General features: G+C 28.0%; 3 protein-coding genes across 15 annotated transcripts; all 3 read right to left on the minus strand.

Moving 5' to 3' along the window:
• Positions 1-4,181: 4,181 nt before the first annotated feature.
• On the minus strand, positions 4,182-12,921 carry LOC106786917 (uncharacterized protein KIAA0195). 3 transcript variants are annotated; one of them, XM_014748816.1, is made up of 24 exons: positions 12,562-12,920; positions 12,131-12,265; positions 11,911-12,047; positions 11,618-11,811; positions 11,071-11,541; positions 10,796-10,957; positions 10,231-10,334; positions 10,073-10,158; positions 9,763-10,000; positions 9,594-9,687; positions 9,290-9,507; positions 8,961-9,196; positions 8,762-8,886; positions 8,542-8,690; positions 7,859-7,996; positions 7,335-7,478; positions 6,850-6,994; positions 6,584-6,792; positions 6,324-6,498; positions 6,001-6,246; positions 5,685-5,925; positions 5,492-5,585; positions 5,256-5,417; positions 4,182-5,173 (listed from the first exon to the last, which is right to left on the minus strand). In XM_014748816.1, the coding sequence occupies exons 1-24, from the start codon at positions 12,744-12,746 to the stop codon at positions 5,101-5,103; spliced, it is 4,161 nt and encodes a 1,386-aa protein (XP_014604302.1). In that variant the 5' UTR covers positions 12,747-12,920; the 3' UTR covers positions 4,182-5,100. The 3 variants fall into 3 exon arrangements, with proteins under 3 accessions (XP_014604302.1, XP_014604311.1, XP_014604318.1); XM_014748825.1 differs by lacking the exon at positions 7,859-7,996 and having other exon boundaries at positions 12,562-12,921; XM_014748832.1 differs by lacking the exons at positions 11,618-11,811; positions 11,911-12,047; positions 12,131-12,265; positions 12,562-12,920 and having other exon boundaries at positions 11,071-11,240; positions 11,326-11,416.
• Positions 12,922-13,218: 297 nt separating this feature from the next.
• On the minus strand, positions 13,219-14,864 carry LOC106785896 (UPF0764 protein C16orf89 homolog). The gene is made up of 6 exons (XM_014746723.1): positions 14,774-14,864; positions 14,511-14,660; positions 14,119-14,420; positions 13,893-14,028; positions 13,723-13,825; positions 13,219-13,414 (listed from the first exon to the last, which is right to left on the minus strand). Exons 1-6 carry the CDS (start codon positions 14,811-14,813, stop codon positions 13,288-13,290), a joined length of 858 nt encoding a protein of 285 aa, XP_014602209.1. The 5' UTR covers positions 14,814-14,864; the 3' UTR covers positions 13,219-13,287.
• Positions 14,865-15,163: 299 nt separating this feature from the next.
• LOC106786454 lies at positions 15,164-22,226 on the minus strand. Of its 11 annotated transcripts, none has more exons than XM_014747903.1 (17): positions 21,699-22,226; positions 21,475-21,602; positions 21,072-21,173; positions 20,838-20,962; positions 20,500-20,683; positions 20,280-20,383; positions 19,970-20,086; positions 19,746-19,861; positions 19,614-19,656; positions 19,356-19,508; positions 18,934-19,267; positions 17,833-18,855; positions 17,346-17,497; positions 17,138-17,273; positions 16,850-17,065; positions 16,091-16,186; positions 15,164-15,732 (listed from the first exon to the last, which is right to left on the minus strand). In XM_014747903.1, exons 2-16 carry the CDS (start codon positions 21,592-21,594, stop codon positions 16,109-16,111), a joined length of 3,003 nt encoding a protein of 1,000 aa, XP_014603389.1. In that variant the 5' UTR covers positions 21,595-21,602; positions 21,699-22,226; the 3' UTR covers positions 15,164-15,732; positions 16,091-16,108. The 11 variants fall into 11 exon arrangements, 6 of the variants coding, with proteins under 6 accessions (XP_014603389.1, XP_014603380.1, XP_014603398.1 ...); XM_014747894.1 differs by having other exon boundaries at positions 15,164-15,758; XR_001381646.1 differs by lacking the exon at positions 15,164-15,732 and having other exon boundaries at positions 16,099-16,186; positions 16,345-17,065.
• Between the last annotated feature and the right edge of the window lie 456 nt (positions 22,227-22,682).

Here is a 22,682-nt window from a genome sequence, read left to right on the forward strand (position 1 = left end):
ACTTTTCTTTCTCTCGCATCGATGAAAATTCAACTTTCTCACTTTTTTTATCATCTCATTGTTTTAGACTCGACACTTTCATTATCTTCGAAATAGTATAATCCTATTTTCTCCATTGGCTCTCCCCTTGAATGCATTTCAATATTACGTTTCTATTTTCTTCGACGTTCTTTCATCGATCGTTATCTTTTTTTTTTCATCGTACTAATTTATGTATTATATATACATATGTATTACGTATACATATTTTGAATATGTATGTATTGAGCGAAAAAAGCAACGGACATCACATCCGTGTTCCGAGAAACGCCTCACTATACGTAAGCTGCAATTTATGAGATTGCAATTGAACAACATATGTTAATTCTCGAGTCGAAGGGGTCAATGTTCTACCTTCGATTCATCCAAAAAAAGAAAGAAAAAGAACGAATAAAAATAAAAGAAAAAATAATGGACGAACTATAACTTGGATGTAATATGAAATATCATTATAATATCGTATTTACATAGAGAGGGAAATATTTACAATTAGATTAGATTAGTAAATAGAATCGAGATCGAGAATGAAAAGCTCGAAAGAGTTGAAAAAGAGAAAGAGAAAGAGAGAGAGAGTATTTAACTCTTTTTTTTATTATTTGTTTTTTTAGTAGGAAGATAAGAGATGGAAATAGCAAAGTATATATTTACATATGTGCAATTCACGCGAGCAAGAATATATCCGATGTTCTTTCGCGAACCAAACCGAGTACCGTTGCACGCGCTCTTCCTTCTTTGACGGTGCAACGAGGGGAACGTAGTCGTGGTAGTAAATGCAGAAGGAAAGATAGATAGAGCGAAGGAGGAGAGAGAAAGAGAGAGAGAGAGAAAAAGAGAAAAAGAAGGTGGTAGGGTGGGGGAAGTGTAGGACGAGTCAAGCGGGATTGGAGAAGACGAAAAGCGCAGCACAGGGTGGGGGTCGCAGGCTGCTTTTGAAAAAACCGCGAAGCTTTAAGAAGGCATGCCATGCTCCCCACCACCGAGTACTACGCGGGCAACTAGCGTCCGACATAGACAAGCGCCGCGTTTTCCTATTACTCTTACAAATAGTTTCGCGTACGGTGATGATAGTTTTCCGATAATCGTGTTTTTAAACTTACACTAAGTTTTATCGTGGCTTTTTAATTTAATTAAAATATTTTCCCTTATATATTTCAACATTTTTAATATGATCTTTCTTTTTTTTTAACCAGTTAGCTGTGATTGACGAGTATACTAGTCATGGAAAAATAACAATATTCAATATTTTGTGTCATGACGAGTATATTCGTCATGCGAAAACAGTAATTTCTATTTGATATTTACATAAAATGCAATTTTAGTGTCAAGTAAAATATATTCGTTATTTACAGGATTGTTAAAATATTTGGAAATCGAAAAGAAATAACACGAAAACAAAAAATATATATAAATAATTATTATGAAATTACTGCATATATAGTGGGGACAAAGTAGTACTAATTCGGCCAACTAAATTTAACGCTACGCGTTTAATCTCGGGAAATATTTCCTAGATTATATATCAAACACACCTTCTAAATGTAATTCTAAAAAAAGATGTTTAGATTGTTACAAACAAAAATATTCGGAATAATAGAGATATTGGGATGTTCGATTTGCGAAGTGTTATTATGTATTATATCTTGCTTTATTCAATATCATTCAAAAACAGTAGATTCAATTCCTAACTGATCACTTTCCTAAGTAATTAATTTTTTCTCTTTTTTTCTGTCACATATGCAAACTATATATATATATATGTGTCTAAATTAAGTAAATAAATAAATGTCAGTAATAACATTTATTAAAATTTTAAAAAAATATAAGACAATCATTTGATTACAACTTAATTCAATATTATAACAACAGAACATACTCTGTATTTGACGAATATATCTGTCACCATTTCATTTTAGCGACACAATTTAGGGACACACTTTTCAAAAAAGCCGCCGTAGCTAACTAGTTAATATATATCGAGTTTCTAAATTTATATATTATATTTTTATTATTTATTATAACATACAATTTTTTAATTTTCGTTAGGATCGAAATTTACGTGAAAAAATGCTACAATTTTTACAATGATGTAAAACATATAATAATGGAAATCAGTTTTCTATTAAATTTTCCTAAATTACATTGTCCTTAATTTTGAAAAACTATTTTCTTGATATCGATTTATCATCGATAATCGTTTTGCTTATTTCAAGATTTTTTTCTAATTTTCGTGAATGCAATGTTAGAAATCAAACGAACGTGTGTATAAGTGTAAGTACATTAACGTGTGTAAATGAATAAGTGCGTACGATGATGCTATTATTGCAAAAGTGTGAAAAGAACATATAGGAATATTCGGTTAGAATAATGTTTTTCAAGCGATTGAGAAAGTGTAGTCTTTCTAAATAAAACGTCCTCTGTACGAATTCGCGAAGAAAACGAGGGAGTAGATATCGTTTGAAAATAGTTCGCACAAGAATCGTGCCTGAAACGAGGACGAGGATATTTCTCTCTCTCTCTCTTTCTCCCTCTGTCTCCCTCCCTCATAAGATTTTTAAAACGGATTATTTCATCTTTAAGAACATCGCGAATATGTGATCAATAGGTAATTTAGTTATTTATTTAGTATTATCATTCTTACTTTCGAGTACGCTTGAAATCCATCAAATATTTCTCGTTTCGTGTAAAGATTCGGAAACGTTAAGTGGCTTCTTCTTGTTCACCACTTTCTCGATATTATTTAGAACAGTTGCATCAGCTAAACCAAAAGCGCATGCATGTATACATTTCGAAATACTTCGAGTATGCCGAGCAAATGTTAACTTTACGATCGGACATTTAAAGTAATTTTACATTATACAAAATCCGAATCATAGAATATTAAAAGAGTAAGAAGGAAAAAAAGGGAAATACATTTTCTTTATCGATTTGATCTTACGCTACACGTGTCTTGTTTTTTGACTCGAAAAAAGACGAATATGCATAATAAATTGAGCTTAGTGAAAATATGTGTATCTAATTATTTCTTGAAATAATTAACGTGAGAAAAAAAGAAACGTACAATAATATGAATATATTCATGCAACGATTTATTGGGGAAAAATGTCGTTCCTTGAAATTCTATTGAAGGCAAAGCAAAACACGAGTTTATCGTGCAACAGGTTGTTTTCTCGTTATTCTTGCACAATCGCTCTATAAAGCGAAACAACAACGCGATACCTGATTCAACTTGACTCATTGTCACAGCTCCGGACGGAAAGTCCACGCCAACAGACTCCTAAGTCAACACGTAACGGCCCTTATCGCGAGACTTGTCTGATGCATAGTTTTTTGAACTCCGTTATCAGCCACCCTGTGTGATTCTTGTCGCAATATAAGCTCTAATACAAACTTGTCGCCGAAAGAGTTACGAATCGGCTAAATAAAAAAGCATATTTATACAATCAGTTTTCAATTATTTCATTCTATTGCAGTTGTAATATAAAAAAACAAATATCATTTCAATAAACAAAATCATCATTTTAGGATTGATTACGATATCATCAAAATTATAAATATTTGGGTACTTAAATATACGTTAGGCGAATACTTCTTGGTGCACCTTAAACTCGAGCACGTCGCGTGCAACTCGAGCAATTCGTGCAGTCAGCACAGCCTGCACATACTTCGACCGTACCGAATGCAAGGTGACGGAGATGCACGCACAGCTTTATTCCCTCGTAACTTGGCACACTCGTTTAATCGTGTATGTATATATGTATAATATCTACCGATTTCGAATCTCCGCTGGTCGAATGTTCGAACATGAATTTCCAAGTAAATCGCTTCTTTCTTTATTCTATTCATACTATTATTTTAAAAACATGTATATACGTTTTTACCACATGCGGCTGCTCGAATTCTCGCGTGACTCTTTATACCTATATGCGCGTAAGTCGATAATATGGGATAATAGTTTGTAAGATAAAGTGAGATGTTTGTTAAAATTACCGGAAAAGAGAGAGAGAAACAGACAGATTAAATAAGAAGAGAAATAAAAGTTGGAGATGTAGAAGAAGAGGAAGTTGATTAGAATAATGAAGTATGTCATGGACTAACAACAATAAAACGTCGTAGTTTCAACGAAAGCGACAATCGTATTTTCGAAAAATGAATATTTATTTACAAAAGATCAGTATTCAACTTCTCCTGAAAATAATTTACAATCAGTCATGTTTCTATATTTCCAGAAAGATTGTTCATTAACGCTTTAAACATCATTGTAGACATCTGATAATTGGCAAAAACATGAGACTGCTGAATATAATTATTTTTCCTGGCATGATTTGCACTATCGCTTTTCAAGACTTATTAATATTTTATTCGTTTGTTGCTGCTTCACTCTTATCACAAGTTTTATTTTGAGACAATTTTTATCATAACAGCACGCACATTAATATAGAAAACTCGTAACGATATCACCATGAGGATATTTAAATGATTGGTCCAGATCAAAGTCATATCAAGTTTATCCAAATTTTCTTAAAGGACTTTTCAAATACATTCTTTTAAATTACATTATAAAGTTAAAAAAAAAAAGAAAACATTAAAGTCAGAGAATGAGAAATTAAAATGGAAGATGCATACTGTTCAATATTTTTTAACATTTTTACACCTAAAATGCTTTTGTCACAATATAACAAAAATACTATCAATCATACTTCGAAAAATACAAGCTTTAGTAACCATACAGTAAAACAGTAGTTCTAATACTGAAGAAAACAAGTTTCATATTTACTTATTAAAAGATGTAACTCATTATTAAAAAAGCACCCCACATAAACATAGGATATATGTTAGTTTCTTCAGTTTGGCTACGTGTAGAAAAAAAAATTTGTAATTATAAATATATAACTGATCTACATACGCATATAAAAAAAACCAAAATTATTTATCGAATTAACAGATCCGTAATTTATAGCTTTCAAGATTATACGTATATACAATCAAATTCTATCACACGATAATAATTAACATTAAACTACATGTGTTTGTACCGATTGCTGTCTAGAAAAATATTAGTTTTTAAAATGGTGAGTTCATCCCAAGTTTTGTACCAAATTCCAAACGGGCCCGTTTTTGATATCTAACGTTTAGTCTGAGGATGCAATATCAAATTAAAAAATTTTAAATACAACAATATCTCTTATAACCAATATATAAATAGATAAATTACTCACTTTATCTCTTGCCATTTAACAAGTTCATTAATTGCAAACACCAGTGGCAAAGAAATTAAGTACGATAATGGTAGATGTAGAGAAAAATTTTCTATTTGTGGTCCCTCCTCTCTTATAAAACGACAAAATACATGCCCTGAGAATGCTGCTTGTGCACAAATTCTAAATATATCATAAATCTTGTTAAAATAATAACTATTCGAAGATTTCATAGAAAATATCATTATAATACTTACATTATAAATGCACTAAAAAACCACAAATAATTGTTCGTAGATCTCTTTTTCCAAATGGAATATTCTCTATGTACAAATCCTATTGATATCGTTACTAAAAAAAAAAAGAAATTCTTATAATATAATTTAAAATACTACCAGTATATTAAAAAAAATATATATATATATATAAATGTATAACTGTGATATATACCATAATGTAAAACTAATATTGCTAAAGCGAAATGCTGTATCGCCAACATAACATTTGGCTTAGAACCCCAACCACCCCAAATATCTTTTCCATGTAAATCAGGATATATATAAAGACATTTAGAGTCGGTTGTAATGTACATCGGACATAAAACCAAAAACGAAATGTATTGTGATAAAACTACCGTTACAATAGTGGGCAAGAATTTACTACCATAACACCACAATACAAAAATTGCAACCTGCAAAATAAAAAAAATTCATATTATTACAAAAAAAACATGAAACTGAACGAAAGGACAATACAAATATATTACTTGTCCGTTTATTATGCACTGATTCTTTCCTGTTGCTCGCTGCATTATAGTGGAATCCATAGGAGTAGCTATCATGGAGATCGATAAAAATGGTATAATAAAACAACTTAACCATACAATTTGAGATACAGACAATAAAGGCGGTAATAGCAGAATGGCAGATATTGCTTGTGCAAATGAAAGAGTAACTGTACAGCACAACCAAAATTGTACACAATTCCATAAACATTTCATATAATGACGTGCCTGAAAAAAGTAAATGCAATTAATTAATTATTATTATTGTATTAGAGATACAAACACAATAAAAAAATTCTAATCACCTCCATGATAAGATGAAATATAGTAATTGGATCTTCACGCTTTACGCTCAATGAACAAGCAACAGAATTTAAAGTTCTACTTAAGTCAACAGGAGATGGTCCTTGATCAGGCCTAGTTTGTGCCAACACTGGTATTTTTTGACATACTTGTGGGTACAATGGTTCTACTGCAACTCTAGAAAAAAAAATAAAATTTGTAATGTGTAATTACAAAAGTTCAAATTTGAAACGTATAATAATCGCTTGATAATATGACTTACGCAGCATCGGCTTGCATAAAAATAGGCATATTTTCAGCATTAGCAGATGATCCAAGAACGCATACAACTTCACCATAATCTTGCATAATATGTAACATTTCTCGGGTCACAGTAGTAGTGCAATCGGTGAATAAAGATACCAACAAAGGAACATTGTCTATCAACTCTATATGAGGTCGTATTTTATCAATACCTCGTGGTAATTTAGCCTGGAAACAAAATATCATTAATAAAATTTTGCATCTTAATTAGAAAATTTTACTTACTCGATTAGATAAATCAAAATGAACGGGTGCACTTTGCTCTGTACTATCAGTAAGGCAACTTAAAGATCGCCAAGCCTCCTGACCAGATCCTAAATCAACACTGTGCATGAGCACACTGTTTTCGCTTCTTACAGTGTTATGTTCCCTGTATCATGATTATTGAAAAATTACTTCGTCATTTAGAAATGAACTTGATAATTAATCTGCAAAATATTTATAAATGGCAATAAAGAACATACTCATAAATCATGCAGATAACTTTTTATAAGTGCAAGAGTTGTGAATGAACCTAATATTTTAAATAAAAAAAAATAAATTCTTTCTATATAAGGATGGAAAAACAAAATGGAGATAAAAAATATTTCCTATTTTCAATAAATTATTAATTCAAATCTTAAAACAAATTGAGATATAAGGATTATAATATTCCAATACTAATTATTTATAAAAAAAAAATAGCAAATTTTATATAAATTAATGTAAACCTATGGCTCATGGTGCTTTTAACTTGAACTGGCCCATTATAGTTCCATTCAGCAGGTTCATCTTCAAATCTCACGGTGCACATATCGGTATTTATAGCACTTGGTGCAGACATACTCATTGCTCGACTGTTGTCCAAGTTACTACTACAAAAATTAGACAATATTCAGTTATATTTTCTTATTTTTTATACAAATAAAAATGTTCGTATTCTAAATACATTAAAAAGCATTTATATATATATATTTCACATAATATATTATAATAGTTTTATTTGTTTATATAAAAAAGAAAGTCTAAAATTTTATTCTTAAAAAAAGATTTTAAAAATAATAATAATAATAACATACGATATTATTATAATAAATATTTTCATTATTCTAGTATTATTTATTAAATATACTAATAATGACACATCAATGGTTATTTCTTAAACTTATCAGAAAAAATAATAAAATTAAATTTTAAAAAGTTTATATATGTTTGAAAGTATATTATTTATAATAAAAAGTAACATGTAACATACCGAGGAGATATACGATTAAGCAAGTGCCTGGCCTGATCCATGCAAGAGTATTTATGCTGACGGGATTGAGGCGTTGAGGGAGTGGGTGAGGTCATGGCTGCTGCCTGGCTCACCCAACAACCCACTGGACTCTCTGACCTGACATTGATGCGTTAGTTACGTTTACTTAGTTATGCATTTAATACACATCAAATGATAAAATAACAAAAAACATACATAGCTATTATGGGATACGTGTGTATGCATAATTTTTATGAATATATATTTATTTATTAAATATGTTTCGAGAGATGCAAAATCGTCAATTTTATGAAAATACCTGAATGTTATTATCTTTTGTTTATATGAAAAAAAAGCCTATAATTAATAAATTAAATAACTTTCACTTAATAAAGCCACTTGAGAGGTGACTTGCAACTGTAACCAGTTAGCGAATTGTTAATGGCATTACACCAACCATTGTTAAACTTCATTAAAAAATAATTTAATAAATAATATTAATAATAAAAACACATATATAAAAATATATAAATGTTTATATATATGTATATATGAAAATGGACAAAAGAACATGCCTAGAATCTTTTGAAAATTATTTACAAAAAAAGGTTTCTTTCCCATTTTCTTAAAAAAAAAAACAGCCAAAAAATTGGAAATAATAAATATATAAATTAAAGATTAACCTAGTCCTCTCTGTGAGCAATGATATGTGACAATTCCATCCACTCTCAAGTCCCATTTTTTCCGAGAATACACGAGAACGTAATTCATTCTCTTTACTGAAATGAACAAATCTTATGCAGGCTCTTTCTAGCTGTTCAATTAACTGAACCTGGTAAGTACACAATTAATAAACAAATATAATTTATGGACATAGTATTGTTTATAAGCATAACATTTTACCATGTCAGTCTGAGCTTGATACTGCATAGTCACCATTCCAATAAATATTTGATTACATTGAAGTTCGAAACAACTTTCAACATCATTTACATCATCATCATTATTATCATTACACAATAATGAATCTATAATAAAAATGTATATAAATATTTTAAAGAACATAATAACTTACATTGAATAAATCAATTGCAAATTTTACCTGTGGAATGAAATTGTCCAAGCATTCCTTTTATTCTAGGATCAAGAACATTTCTAAAATCCCATGGTAAGGGAGTTGGACTTCTATGTGGAGTATATAAATGTTTACTGTCTGCAGGAAGTTCTATATATATTTCTGGCATATTATTATTAACGCTTTTAGTTAATGGTCTATAAGCAAATGCAGTACAATATGATGTTAAACTTGTTCTTTGATAAAAATCTTGTACTTTTTTCCTGTAATATGTAATTAATATATTTATACCGATATAATTGTTGTATAATTGTATTGTAAACTTATTGTATTAAAGTTAATCATAATAAGTATACCTATCAGATGCAGAAAGCGGACAAAGATCATGACCATCCCAAAATTCAATGCACGAGTCTAGAATTATATCCGCAGTACCTTGTGTTAACAATTGTAGACTACCACTGCTACGTTCTTTTACAACTACAGCAACCATATGTGGAAATGGAAATTTTAACTTGGTTGCAATACTCAGAGATCGTGCAAATTTAATATCTCTTTTAACTTTGTCTGCTTGCTAAATTAAAATCAATCAATTATTTATTCATTAAACGTTAGAGAATAAACATATTTAATGAACTATTTTGTAAAGAATGTACATACCACATGTCTGAATGTAGATAACTGCTTTTCTAATTGAAATATTTTTTCTGCTTGATCTCGAAACCCTATTTGCTTCGCCAATTCACATAAACATCTGATAATACAAGAAGAAAGATTCTAATGGAATTCTTTTCGACTTAAAAAATTATAATATAACTTTAAAATATACCGTCTGTTTGTAACCGGGACAAGATTTTCATTATAAAGAGCTTCACAAGTAACATGACAGCAAAATTGAGTATAATGTTCTTGAGTTTCCATATTACATGTATTCAAAAGAATTGCTAAGCCTAGAGGTTTCAATGAATTTAAATGTTTTCTCCAAGAATGATCGTCAAATTGTAAACGAAATGGCAAGGCACGATCATGCGTAAGATCCAATACTTCTGCTGTAGAATGAGATAATTCTACAAAAAAAATACAATTTCTCTTTTAACAATAATAAAGATACTTACATTTGTACTATTAGAAAATACTACCATGTTGCCTAAAACATTCCCTATTTGAAATTTCCTTGGTATTTTCTTCATTGGGCATGGGTTCTGTTTGTCCTAAACTGTCATTGCTAAAAGAATGATATAATAAATTTTATGTTTTTTTATGTTGTTTCTGTATATTACTCAATTGTATTATTTACCTTGAGGCTGCTGACAAAGAATTGGAATTATGTAGGAAGAAAACCTTTTCTGCAGTAGGATTAGGCCAAGAAAGAATACCTTTCTTATCTACACAACATAATGCCTAACATACATAGCTTTTATAAGATATTTTAATATCACCATACAATATGATGTTAACACATTTGTGGATAGACAAAAGTAGTTATACTTATTGAATAATATATACAGGGTTGCGATATAGTGATGGGACGAATTTTTTTTAAGGTCATTTTTTTCAAAATTTTAGGTCATCGTATTTTTTTTAAATGGAGCTGCATATTTTTACTACAATATTCTTATAGCTTATAAAAAAACGAATCTAATGATGTGCAATATGTTAACCTTCAAGTGACCTTTACCGAGAAAATTAAGACTACTAAAGTACTAAAGTTACTGACAAACATTTCACAATTTTATTTTTAATATTCAACTGACCTGTATGTTTTATACTTTACAAAATATAATGACTTTTTCTATGCATAATTATCTATACACGTTGTTTCCATGGATGTGTTAACATCAAACATATATAATTCCACATACTGTGACAGAACCCAAAACATGAAGAATATTTGCAGATCTTGACATCATATGCTCTTTTCCACAAAGAATATTTATAAAATGTTCCTTTAATTCAAACCAATTATAAATTATTTCAGGATGAGTCGGAGTTGAAATATCTGCGTCTTCAAAAGGATCTACAAACTAAATATATTATCTGCATGATTATAATGATTTCTTAAAAATATCAACAAATCGTACAATAATAATTTATTTACAGTTCATTTATTTAATTAAAAAAAAAAAAAAATTCTAACCTGAAGTTTCTTTGAAGACTGATAAAGTTTGCATAGTGCTTTGAAACGTGCCATTCCCATACAGTTTAGAAAAATCCAACAAATAGGAAAAATTACTGGTAACAATGGAAGAGTTACCGCTATTGGTTGTAGTAAAAACATTTCAACCCATGTTCCTATACCAAAGCGTTCTGAGAGATATAAGTAGCGAAACAAATTAATGGCCACAATAAAAGTTAAAATAAGGGGATAGGCCAATTGTTCTATATAACAAACCATCACAAGATAACGTTTGCGATTATGATAGGTAACAGGCCTATTAAGAGCCTGATCTAAAGCCATTCTAAGATTTGTCAAATATGGAGTTTCTTGCAATTCGTATAACTTATTTTTCAAAGGTATTCTTGCCTGTGGTGTAGAAAATATTTCATTAACACTATGGACTGGTGGACTATAAACTTCTCTTGTATGTAAAGATAATCCATCAGGATCCTAGAAATAAAACGCATTGTATCTAAATGGTAAAGCCATCATTTTTTGAACAAAAGTTAAATCGTAAAAAACTCACATCATATGGAATACAATATCCAGGGGATTGTTGACCAGGTTTCATTACAATTATATCTCCAACAACTAATAATGCCCAAGGTAAATTAACTATTTGGCCATCACGATATGTCCATTGTAAAGTTAAACATGGTGATAAAGGTGTGCATAAATGTGGATAATTTTCAATATTCCATTTACATCTAGCTTGTGCAACTAAAATATAATAACAAAAAAAGAAATAATTGTAAAACGACAATTCTACTGTTACATATAATACAGTATACATAAAAATTATTCTATACGTCAACATACTTTCAAGTTGTTTAAGAAGAACATAAACTCTACTAGGAATCTCATTATGACGCAGTTTGTTATCCGACACAACTAGAATAAAATTAAAAATTGTTAAGCAACAAATGACCAATCCTTCATATGGCAGTGTTGAGTACCTATAATAGAACGGTTATATATTTCAACATTCGCTATACATAGCATGTAAAATAAAAGTTATCCTATATAATACACATCATACCATTTTTCACCTATAAACAAATATATAATAATAAGTGTGAGCCCATTGATTAACAATGCAATTGCTGATGTCCAACAAAGAGTTGTATATTGACTACGATGATGTAATGCATCCTTCAGCCAAGCTTTGTATTTTCTAAACATAATATATATATATATATATATGTTATATGTCAAATTATATAACTTATCATAATATAAACAAGCATTTTTAAAATAGAATTATCAATTAAAAATTGCACAAATTTTCGACATGTTCAAATCATAACAAATCTTTAGATCGACACTAGGTTAACCTTTTCTATCTTTTAATAATTTGAAGTTGTAATTGTAACTAGACTTGATCAAACAGTAGTATAGTTAACCCTAAATAAATAACATGCAATCGAACATTATTAATCAATTAAAAAATAACATTTAATATTCGATTACTTGTATGTTTTGTATTCGTCTTCTTTTCTACATTCGTAATCTTGTAATACGTAAAGAATATCATTTTGTAAAATACTCAAAGCCTTTGTTGTGGACAATCCAATATCTGTCTTGTGTTTCCTTTTTTCGGCATTTTCATTTGTTTTTTTGGTTGCAGAAGGGTTTTTCATTTGTTCACTGTCCATATTTTAAAGTATGAAGTGAAATAATTCGTTAACATTGGACATTTTTTCAGCGCAACTGCAATGTGCAACAGTGGACAACGGTGGGCAACTACCACTTTCAATACATAGTAGGGATAAAAGTGTGGGAGTATTGTAAAAACAATAACCTTCTCCAAAGATACTAGTAGCGGTAAACGAGTTGCTGAATATTCGATTATCTCTATTGGTTAAAATAGTCATGTGACTTGATAGATCGATTTATAGCTAATAATTAACCAATCAATGAATCGATTATTAGTACGAAGAACGTGATTGGTTCAACGTTTTTTAACCGCGAACTAAAAATAATCGTGAAAATTTCAATTTTGAAAAGATAGACAAGAAAAGAATATTTCAAATTATCTTATAATAAAAACAATATATATAAATTAATACAATGGTCGCATAAAAATGATCGTTCATTTTCATGATATTTTTATTCAATCATTCATTATTTTTAATCATGTATAATATATGTATACGGTATGTACGTATTACATAAAAATGGAAATTTAATTAATATTCATTGAAATACAGTTTCTACATCTTTGCGAATAAATAATGCTAAACTTGCAGCTCCAAGACCCGTAGCATGACTATCGCATCCAAAATCGGTATTCATATTACTTTTCGGTATAAGCTCTCCGTAACTGTTACAAAATAAGAAAAATCCAAAACTGTTTATTTATCTCTTTCTCTCTCCCTTTTTCTCTTAATAAATTATAATTCAAAAGAATATACTAACAATAAGTGTTTCAAGAATCACTTTATCGAACTGAAAAATTATACATTTTTTTTCTTAGCAAATATTGAAGATTTATATTTTGAAATGAAAATAAAAATATTGTAATTCTATTAAAAAACCAATATTGATTTTTTTTCTCTATTTTTTCTTTTCTCTTCATGATAAAGTTAATTTTGGGACACCCTGTGTATATACATATATATACTTGCATACCCAAATGCACTGTAACAACCACTAGGATGAGACCAGCTTAAAATTAAATTCTCGTAATGTTTATCCATGAATTCCAAATATCCTTCCGATCCGCATAAAACAACTATAATTCGAATAATACACAAAAATATATTTACAAAATGATACGATTAGAAATAAATATCATTTACCTTGTTCCATTAACAGATCTCGTGTGTTATAAGGAAATCCAATCGTTTCAATATCAATCATATCTCGAAGAATATGTGAACAATAGATAGGTAACATTTTCAAATACGGTATCATTCGATTTTCCTTACATCGCATCTACAATTATGTTATTTAAACTTATAATATTACTGTAAATTCTTTTCCTCAATAAAATATTTAAACAATTAGATTTATTTATAAACTTACTGCCCTTAAAGTTTGTATAATAAGTAATCTATGCGTAAGAGGATATCCTCTTGGATTATCTTTTTTCATTATCATCTGTATGCATTTGTAAGGTATCAAGCATTTATTATCAAAGTTTTGTTTAACAATTTCAACGAGACAAAAATCACTTTCATATTCATTAGGTCTTCCTTTCATTATTATATCTTCACCATTTGCATATGATAATCGTTGAGATGGAAGCGGTAACATCGCACTTATAGTTTCATTTTTCCAAGGTATTTCTCGCATCCAAATTTGCGGATCGTTTAATACTTTTTTTACTAATTATTAATATTTTCATAAAGTATAAATCAACGTGCAAAATATATTGATAGATTAATGTAAGATAAACAAAGTAGCAAAATACTTACGCACTTTCATTTCTTCATTTATTGGAATAATTACGTTTGTTAAAAGTTTTCGCGTATTGTAAGAAAATTTGAATAATTTTTTCAAATCGTGAGAATATGTTTTGCCAAGGTAACGAGTATTTTTATGCAATATTGTTTTTAATAGAGAGACTGTTCCGAAAAAATGTATATGTATATATTGACAATTTTGATATAAGTATAAATATTAATAACAATATTGACATAAGTTTCGTTTTTTTATATATAAATAGAAATATTCTCACCTTCTGTTAAAGTGATTGCATAAATAGTACCGATCGTCATCTGTTGCGGTCGTTCGTGTATATATTTAATAACTTTAAAAAGAGCCCTCAATTTAAGATCTGAAAAAAATTGTCTTTTTATAAGCAACATAACAGCAGATAAATAATAATACAACTGAATATACGCCACAGTTCTAGAGTTTATTCGTGTGTTTTATTAATACATAAATATATAACATTTTATATTTTTCTTTTAGAACACGTTTGCCAATTATTTTAATGTTTGCATAGTATAACAGTTATTGGTATTTAAATAAATATCAGTGCTCTATTTTGCAATACATGTAATATTTTAATGAGAGGAAGACAGGATCTATTTTAATATTTGTACAATAATTAAAATAATTATAATTTAATTATTTGTTTTATCAAATATTTATATATATGTACGTAACAGAGTGGATATAATACATAATAAAAAAACCTAATTTTACATAACATTGTTAAAAGAAACGATTTTTCATATAAATTTGTTTGTTTTCTTTGTTTACTATTATATTTTGTATAATTAATATAATTTTGCTTAACTGTAGTATCAATTAATTTAATGAATCATAATACCAAAAGCGGTATGATCCAAGTCCCCTTCAATTCTTATAATGAAACATCCTAAGATAGCAAAGATCAATAGAACGCACGTAATATTTTGAACACTCGATTCCATCGGGGAACATTCGCAACTGAAACAAAATCATTCGCAACCCTAGCTTTATAGTCTCTCCCCACCGTTCGTTGTTAACGTATTACGTGCGATTTAAACTTAACGTTATTTATTACAAGTAATTTCATTCTCGAGACGCAGCCGGAACAATTCTTACGATTACAGCTTTTTCTTCATGAACTCGACATGTCTTATTCAAGAAATCTTTCACTTTAAATCCGGATTCTTCTCGAAGGATTACCATCAATTTTATTAACACCTACGAGTTCGAAACAAATGTTGAGTCTGAGAACAAATACGAATTCATAGAGAAAATAAATTTCGTAGAATTAGAAAACATAGAAAAAGATAGAAATAATATATACATAGTAAACAATGAACAAAATGTTATTTGCTCATCTTGTAGTAATTAATGTATCTATCATTTCTAAATATTTACTTTTATATATGTATTTTAATGATTATGTAACATCGATTTTACAAAAAATTTGTACTTTTTATTTAAATTTCATATGTATAACTATATTAGAGAAATAAATCTGTCTTAATTTTTTTGAAGATTTTGTAGACCGTAATACTAGCTCAGATTAATTATTCTCTTTATTTTCTATACGTACCTTTATTCGGAGGTCTGTCTAGGGCTTTTGAAGAATATTAGGCCAAAGACAAAATTGATCATATCTTATTTTATCAGTGCATTTTTCAAGATATTCCTTAAATATATTAAATAAGTCATTAGTATTGACAGATCTAATGCCTAATTTTATTATATTTTAATCATTATTATGTGCATAATAATCAACAATATAATCGCTTTTAAAGAATGTTATAGACACATAAAGTATATCATTAATGTAATTAACCTATTTACATCCGAGCTCTAAAGACGTTGATAAGTGAACATCGTATTCTCGCGGAATATTCCGCTTTAAGATGCAAGAGGGTTACATTAGTATCAATATTTTGGTGTAGAGAAATGTGAATATTTGCATTTATAATATTCAATTTGAAATCAATATCAGAAGGTACATCGTTCTTATTTTTAAATGTACCACTTAATATACGCACATCGTCTCAAATTATTTTTGATAGTAACACTCCAAAGGAAACAAAGTTATACCTTCGGATTTATCATCTCGTTATATTTTTATGTATATCGCAAAATGCGTTGTATTCGTTGATTTCGCATGGTGGAAGAAAAATCAAATATCACAATATTGTTTTCCATGCGATTTTTATCTTGTCATCGATTGACATTTATCGTCAAATTTGTTTACTATACTGAAATTATTTAATACATTGACAAGAGATGTTTGTGTAATTGGATAAAAATTTTCTTTTACATCATCTCTTTGTTTAATAGCGTTTCTACTTACAATTGTATCGGAAGTACACATATCTTTATCGCTAATTAAATGAGAATTATACAGAGTTTGAGTGCTACTGCAAGTATCAATCGTTGATTCGTCGTTTAATTCCAATAATGAATGTCTCATGTTCGATACTCCTATGGATGCGGCCGAATTTCTTACATGATTCTTCATAACAGTATTCATATGAATATTCACAGAAAACGTATCATATAAGATCATCTAATGGAAATAAACAAAAAATTTTTACTACAAAGAACTTTTATAGAAGTATATTTACATTGTTTTATATACCTGTACGTTATTAGAATCTTGGACTTTAAATTTAAGATCTTGTAATTGTACGGATTCTGGTATCAATCTAGGTTTATCACAGGCGTTAGGGTTACTTGCGATTTCGGAAAACACGCTGCATGAATTGAAGTTGAAACTATAAAAACAATAATCGTTAATTAAGTTATAAATTCCGTATTTATAAATCATTTTTCATGTAATAACTCACTATTTTTGGCAGGTATTATCTCTGGAATCAGTACACTGTAATAAGTCTTTTTTTTTAACTGATATTCTTTTTGGATTAATTCGGTTGTCTTTTCTTCGGATACGACCGTCTGTTGACTCGTTGGTAAAACTGGTGCCTGCATCCCCGTCAAACTGTTAGAACCCCAAGACATACACTGGAGAGGAGGTATGAGGGAATCAATGTGATAAAATTTACTACCCGCACCATAATATTTCTATTTTCCATTACATTTATCAATAGTAGCATTTATTAAATATGATATTAACATAAAATGACAATTACAATAAAATAAGTTTAATTAGTGCGGGTAAAAATACAAACACAAATATGTTAAAAATATTTTTTAATAACTACTTATTAATTTAAACTTTCTATACTTATATGATTATTATAGAATTACGCATCCAGATCATTATGATACTTTCTTTAAAATCATATTTACATACAAGTATATTACATTACTCACCTGCTTCAAAGTAGATGGTATTTCGTTTTTAATTTCAAAACTATTCGAATTTTTAGATGACATCGTTTTTTTTTTAGTGAAATTTTGTTCTGTATTCAATGACTGATGTGTACTATTATTTCGAATATGAGTAATAATGACATCTTTACTAGTAGATTCATCAGGAGCCCATGACGGAGCACTTTTAATTTGGCTTTCTGCTATATTATGATTTGATAATTCTAGCGTATGAGAAAATATATCTGTAGTGTTACTTTGGCAAGAAATTTTATTTTTTTTATAATTACTTGATTCAAGAATTTCCAAATCCAAGTGATAACTTCTATCGTTAACGTATTTTTGTGATGGTTTCATATTAATCTGGTTAGCAATTTGCTGCTTAACTTCATTATAAGTAGTAGCACTACATGAAGCTTTCATATTTTCTTCTAAATTATTTGTTCTTATTTTTTTAGGTTCAGTTATAGTCACAGATTTTATTCCATTTGTATGAGTACCAATTACACATATATTTGTTTCTAGTTTTCTCTTTGAGCTTGCTTTTGTCTCATTAGATTGATATTCCGAAGATGATAGTTTTGTATTTCCAGTTTGTAAATTTTCAGAATTATTTAAACTCATTGAAGGACTAGTATTTAATTGTAATAATTTATGATTATCAAAACTTTCCAGATTAGGTACACTCGCAAACACTGCAGGTGATAAAGATGTTACATTAGTAATTTTGATGTTCATAACAGGTGAGTTATCAAAGTTCTTATGATTTTCATTTTCTGAAAGTATATTATCTTTTACATTATTTATAGTTAAAATTTCATAATCTTTTCTTGCTTTTAAGTTATTTGAAGTTTTTCTTTTTGTTTTCATTTGATTATTACATTTTTTAGGAATATCTGATGAACTACATGAAATATCTATTAATTGATCTGAATTATTATTTTTTGTATTTATATCACAATTAGGAAGATCCATCTTCATCAAAGTTTGATCTTCAATTTTTAATCCTTTTGAATTACTTATAATCTATATAATATGAATAAATTGTAAATTAATCTCCTACAATTAAATAAAACTAGTTAATTAATTGATTAAATTACTCACTTCAATATCATCATCATCACTATCAATCATGATCAAATCAATCTTGTTATTCCAAGAAATCGATAATTCTTTACTTTGTAAGTTTTCGCCTTGACTTTTTTCTAATATACTTTGTTTTTCATCTGTTAATAATCTGTTAGCAGTTTCTTCTGAATCCGCTTGTCCTTTTTCTTGATCTGTTTGTATTATAGTTTTACTTTGATTAATTAGTGATATACTTTTATTTTCTGATCGATTTAAAGTAACAATATTTGTACTTTTCTCTGGTAAATTTACTGGTGATATTGTAAACATATCTTGATTAGAACTACTACAGCTATTTTCAGATATAATCCTAAAAGACATAAAAAAAAAATGTATCATCAATTATAAATGTACAAGAATATGGGTGTATAAATTTGTGCAAATCTACATGTACATACTTTGTTGAAATGTTAGTTAGTTTTTGTTCAAAGGTTTGAGGTGTTACACATGTAGATGGATATGACACCATAGAAAGATCATCCTTATTTTGTGAATCACCCACAGAAATTTCTGAATCGCTGGTATCTATGTCCATGTCACGATAAGTAATACTAAAAAAGACAAGTTATAAAAACTATTAATTACATCAAAAGACAAAAAATGAAGAATATTATTATAAATTCTTTAAATCTGATAATGACTATGAAAATACATACTTTATAGTTTCTGTTACTTTCTTTGGCGAGTGATTTACTTTATCTGTAAAATAAAAAAGTTAGAATAAATTAAAATAATATAATAAACTTCTTATCAAAATTTGTAGCTAAGGAAAATAATAATGATATCACCTAATATAGATATACATTCATCACAGTTCCAAATAGGATTGGCCCATTTTAGTTGACCGCATGCCATATGAATTCCTTGAGAACCACATGTTCGACATAATGTTAATTCCCATTTTCTAGTAAAATAACATACATCATTTTAACGTATAATATTATAACATAATTTCAAATAAAAGCAAGAGTAGCAAACATAATTTTGCAACTAAAATGTATTAACTACTTACGCATTTATGCTCGTGTGGTTTCTGCCTTTTGGACACAAACATGTCACAGCATCACAACGGTTGTGTCTATATAAAAGTTCATGAAATGCATTTGGTTCAAGCTCCCAAGATGCATCCCTATGAAATAAAAAAATATATAATATTGTTGAAAATTTAGTAAAAAAACACACAATATCATATTATATTATTATTATATATTTAACTTTTAAATGAATAATTATTTATTCTAAATTAAAATTGAATCTCAGCATTAACCTTTTTATATATGCATCTAGAGATATATTCATTCATTTATGATAATTTAACTTACTGGCTTGGAATAAAAATACCCTGTTCTAGCATTGCTTTTTGGAATTCTTTTTTATTATTACATAGTGGACACTTAAAGAAATAACCTGCATTATTTGCAAGTTGCTACAAAGAAATAAATGATTAATATGAAATATTTATTTTTAATTATTATATTTCTAATGTTGACAGAGCTATTATTATATATTAAATAATTTCGAGTAAATAAATAATTAATTTACCTGAACACATATTCTATGAAACCAAGCATCTTTTTTACAGCAAGGTGCCCATAATACTTCAATTAAATTCTTAATGTTTACATTATCATAACAAATATAACATATTGCATCTATATTTTTCTGAATTAATTGTTTTTCATACGCGCTAAATTTCTGTTTGGGTCTATGATTTACACAATACGACCTAAAATTTTCATATAAAAAATTTATATTAAATTAATACAAAGAATATATATATTCATCTAATATATATAAATCACATAACAAATATATAAATCTATATGAACTAAAGCAAAAGGCTGAAATTATATTTAAGCATACTTCATTAAAAACATTACCTAAATTCACCAAAAAATTGATGAAGAGTTCCAGCTCTTAAGCCACAAGGAAAATGAAATACTCGTTTACATTTTGCATTGCAACAACCTAATGTGGCACCATTTTTTTTACAGTAAGAGCATATCTTAAAAAATAAATCCAAAATGTAAATATAAATCTTTAATTGTTATAAAAAAGAAAGAACAACATAAAAGAAAACAAATTATAATGTAATAGACGTATCATCATCTTACCAATCTTTTACCTCTGCGCAATTCTTTATGTATATCTCTTAATAAAAATCCTAAAATACCTTCATTGTCTCTACCTTTTTGTTCCATATTCGAGGATAATAACTAAAAGATAAGAAATATTTGTTAAGTTTTTATTGATGCTTATACAAAAATAGAGCATGACTAAAAATAAGAATTATTTTAAGAAGGAACACCATTTAGAAGTCCGAAAATTACCCGTTTTATGGTTATTTTTCAAATAAAAAGGATTGTCTGATTTTATTATACCTTTGTACACTTTTTATTTCACATTTTGACAAAGTTATAGTAATGTCAGAAAATCCTTTTTATTTAAACAAAAATCTTAAAAAACAGCTAATTTTCGAATGTCTAAATGGTGGTCCTCCTTAATTTTAATACTTACCAAGCAATAATAATGTGTAACAACACCATGATATTCATAAAATTTCCCAAACTCCAACTCATTGTCTTCTGTAAGACCACAGAAACAACAAATCTTTAAATTTCGTTTTACTGTAGACATTATACCTACTGGAATAAAAATTGAATTATATATGTACAAATATTCATTATATATGTATCAAATAAATTAAGGTTATATACTTATCAAGTCAATAATTTACGTACCAAGATCTTCTAATGATACTTATATGTTATAAAAGTTATCTTCCAATGTATATTTCATGTTTCTATAAAATAACAGTTTCCATTAATCTTTATACAAAAAGCATCGCCATATATTCATGTATTAAATATCGGAACAATGCATAAAAATATAACATCGTATATTTTATCAAATAGTAAATATATCCAATTTAATTCATTTCAGAATAAATATTATATTCTTGTATTGACAATGTGTCATAGAAAGTATCGGTACATTTTCGGATGTGAAAAAAAGGAAAGTCTATATTATAGTATACCGAGCTAACTCCAAATACAGACAATAAAACCACAAATTTATCATTTTTGTTTTAAATTTTCTTAATTCAATTAAACTTTTAATAAACAATTTAAGTTCCAATAATTTTCAATTTGAATGCACAAAAATGCAAAATGTACACGATCAGTGATTGATCAAAATAACACAGAAAACTTTGTTTTCCTTTTAATGATCTTCCGTCCTCAACTTGTCTTTACGGGACATTTTGAAAATGGCTGTCAACGGTATTTTTCAATCTAGTAAAAAATTCAACATTGTTTCAATTACTTTCCCTAGAATATTTTTGAAAATCATTAAACTATTAATTTGTTAGATATAATATTTAAAAATCTTTAATTATATATTGTTATTTTTTGTCTCCAATAATTAATACTTATTTTTATGTAATTCATACTTTTTATTGGTAAATCGAATATAAAACTGCCAATTTTGTATCACGAATTTAATAATTTGGTATCTCAAATGGCACATAACTAAATTGAAATATCTAAATTACTAATATCAGAATGATTTTGATCATTTATCAAACTATTAAAAATTATAATACGGAATAATTTAATATTTCCAATATTTCCATAATATAATGCATCAACAACAGCAATTTCAAATGATATGATTGTTATTGGTAATATCTTTATTTAGTTATTGATAAGCGAATGTAATAATTG

This window comes from Polistes canadensis, unplaced genomic scaffold (genome assembly GCF_001313835.1).
Source record: "Polistes canadensis isolate GaletaPanama2010 unplaced genomic scaffold, ASM131383v1 scaffold_3, whole genome shotgun sequence".
NCBI classification, from domain to species: domain Eukaryota; kingdom Metazoa; phylum Arthropoda; class Insecta; order Hymenoptera; family Vespidae; genus Polistes; species Polistes canadensis.

Bases quoted from the DNA above. Each gene is read 5' to 3' on its own strand.
- LOC106786917 (XM_014748816.1), bottom strand. From the start codon at position 12,746: ATGGACAGTGAACAAATGAAAAACCCTTCTGCAACCAAAAAAACAAAT. The intron at 10,159-10,230 runs GTAAATAATACA...TCATTCTTTTAG, and splicing joins TCTTTGTCAGCAGCCTCAAG to CAATGACAGTTTAGGACAAA. The intron at 6,793-6,849 runs GTAAGTAAAATT...TTTTGTTTCCAG, and splicing joins ATTTTGATTTATCTAATCGA to GCTAAATTACCACGAGGTAT.
- LOC106785896 (XM_014746723.1), bottom strand. From the start codon at position 14,813: ATGACGATCGGTACTATTTATGCAATCACTTTAACAGAAG. The intron at 14,029-14,118 runs GTAAGTTTATAA...ACATAATTGTAG, and splicing joins TTATACAAACTTTAAGGGCA to ATGCGATGTAAGGAAAATCG. The intron at 13,826-13,892 runs GTAAATGATATT...TTCGAATTATAG, and splicing joins AGATCTGTTAATGGAACAAG to TTGTTTTATGCGGATCGGAA.
- LOC106786454 (XM_014747875.1), bottom strand. From the start codon at position 21,594: ATGTCTACAGTAAAACGAAATTTAAAGATTTGTTGTTTCTGTGGTCTT. The intron at 20,963-21,071 runs GTAAGATGATGA...TTATTTTTTAAG, and splicing joins TGCGCAGAGGTAAAAGATTG to ATATGCTCTTACTGTAAAAA. The intron at 20,087-20,279 runs GTAAGTTAAATT...TTTATTTCATAG, and splicing joins GGTATTTTTATTCCAAGCCA to GGATGCATCTTGGGAGCTTG.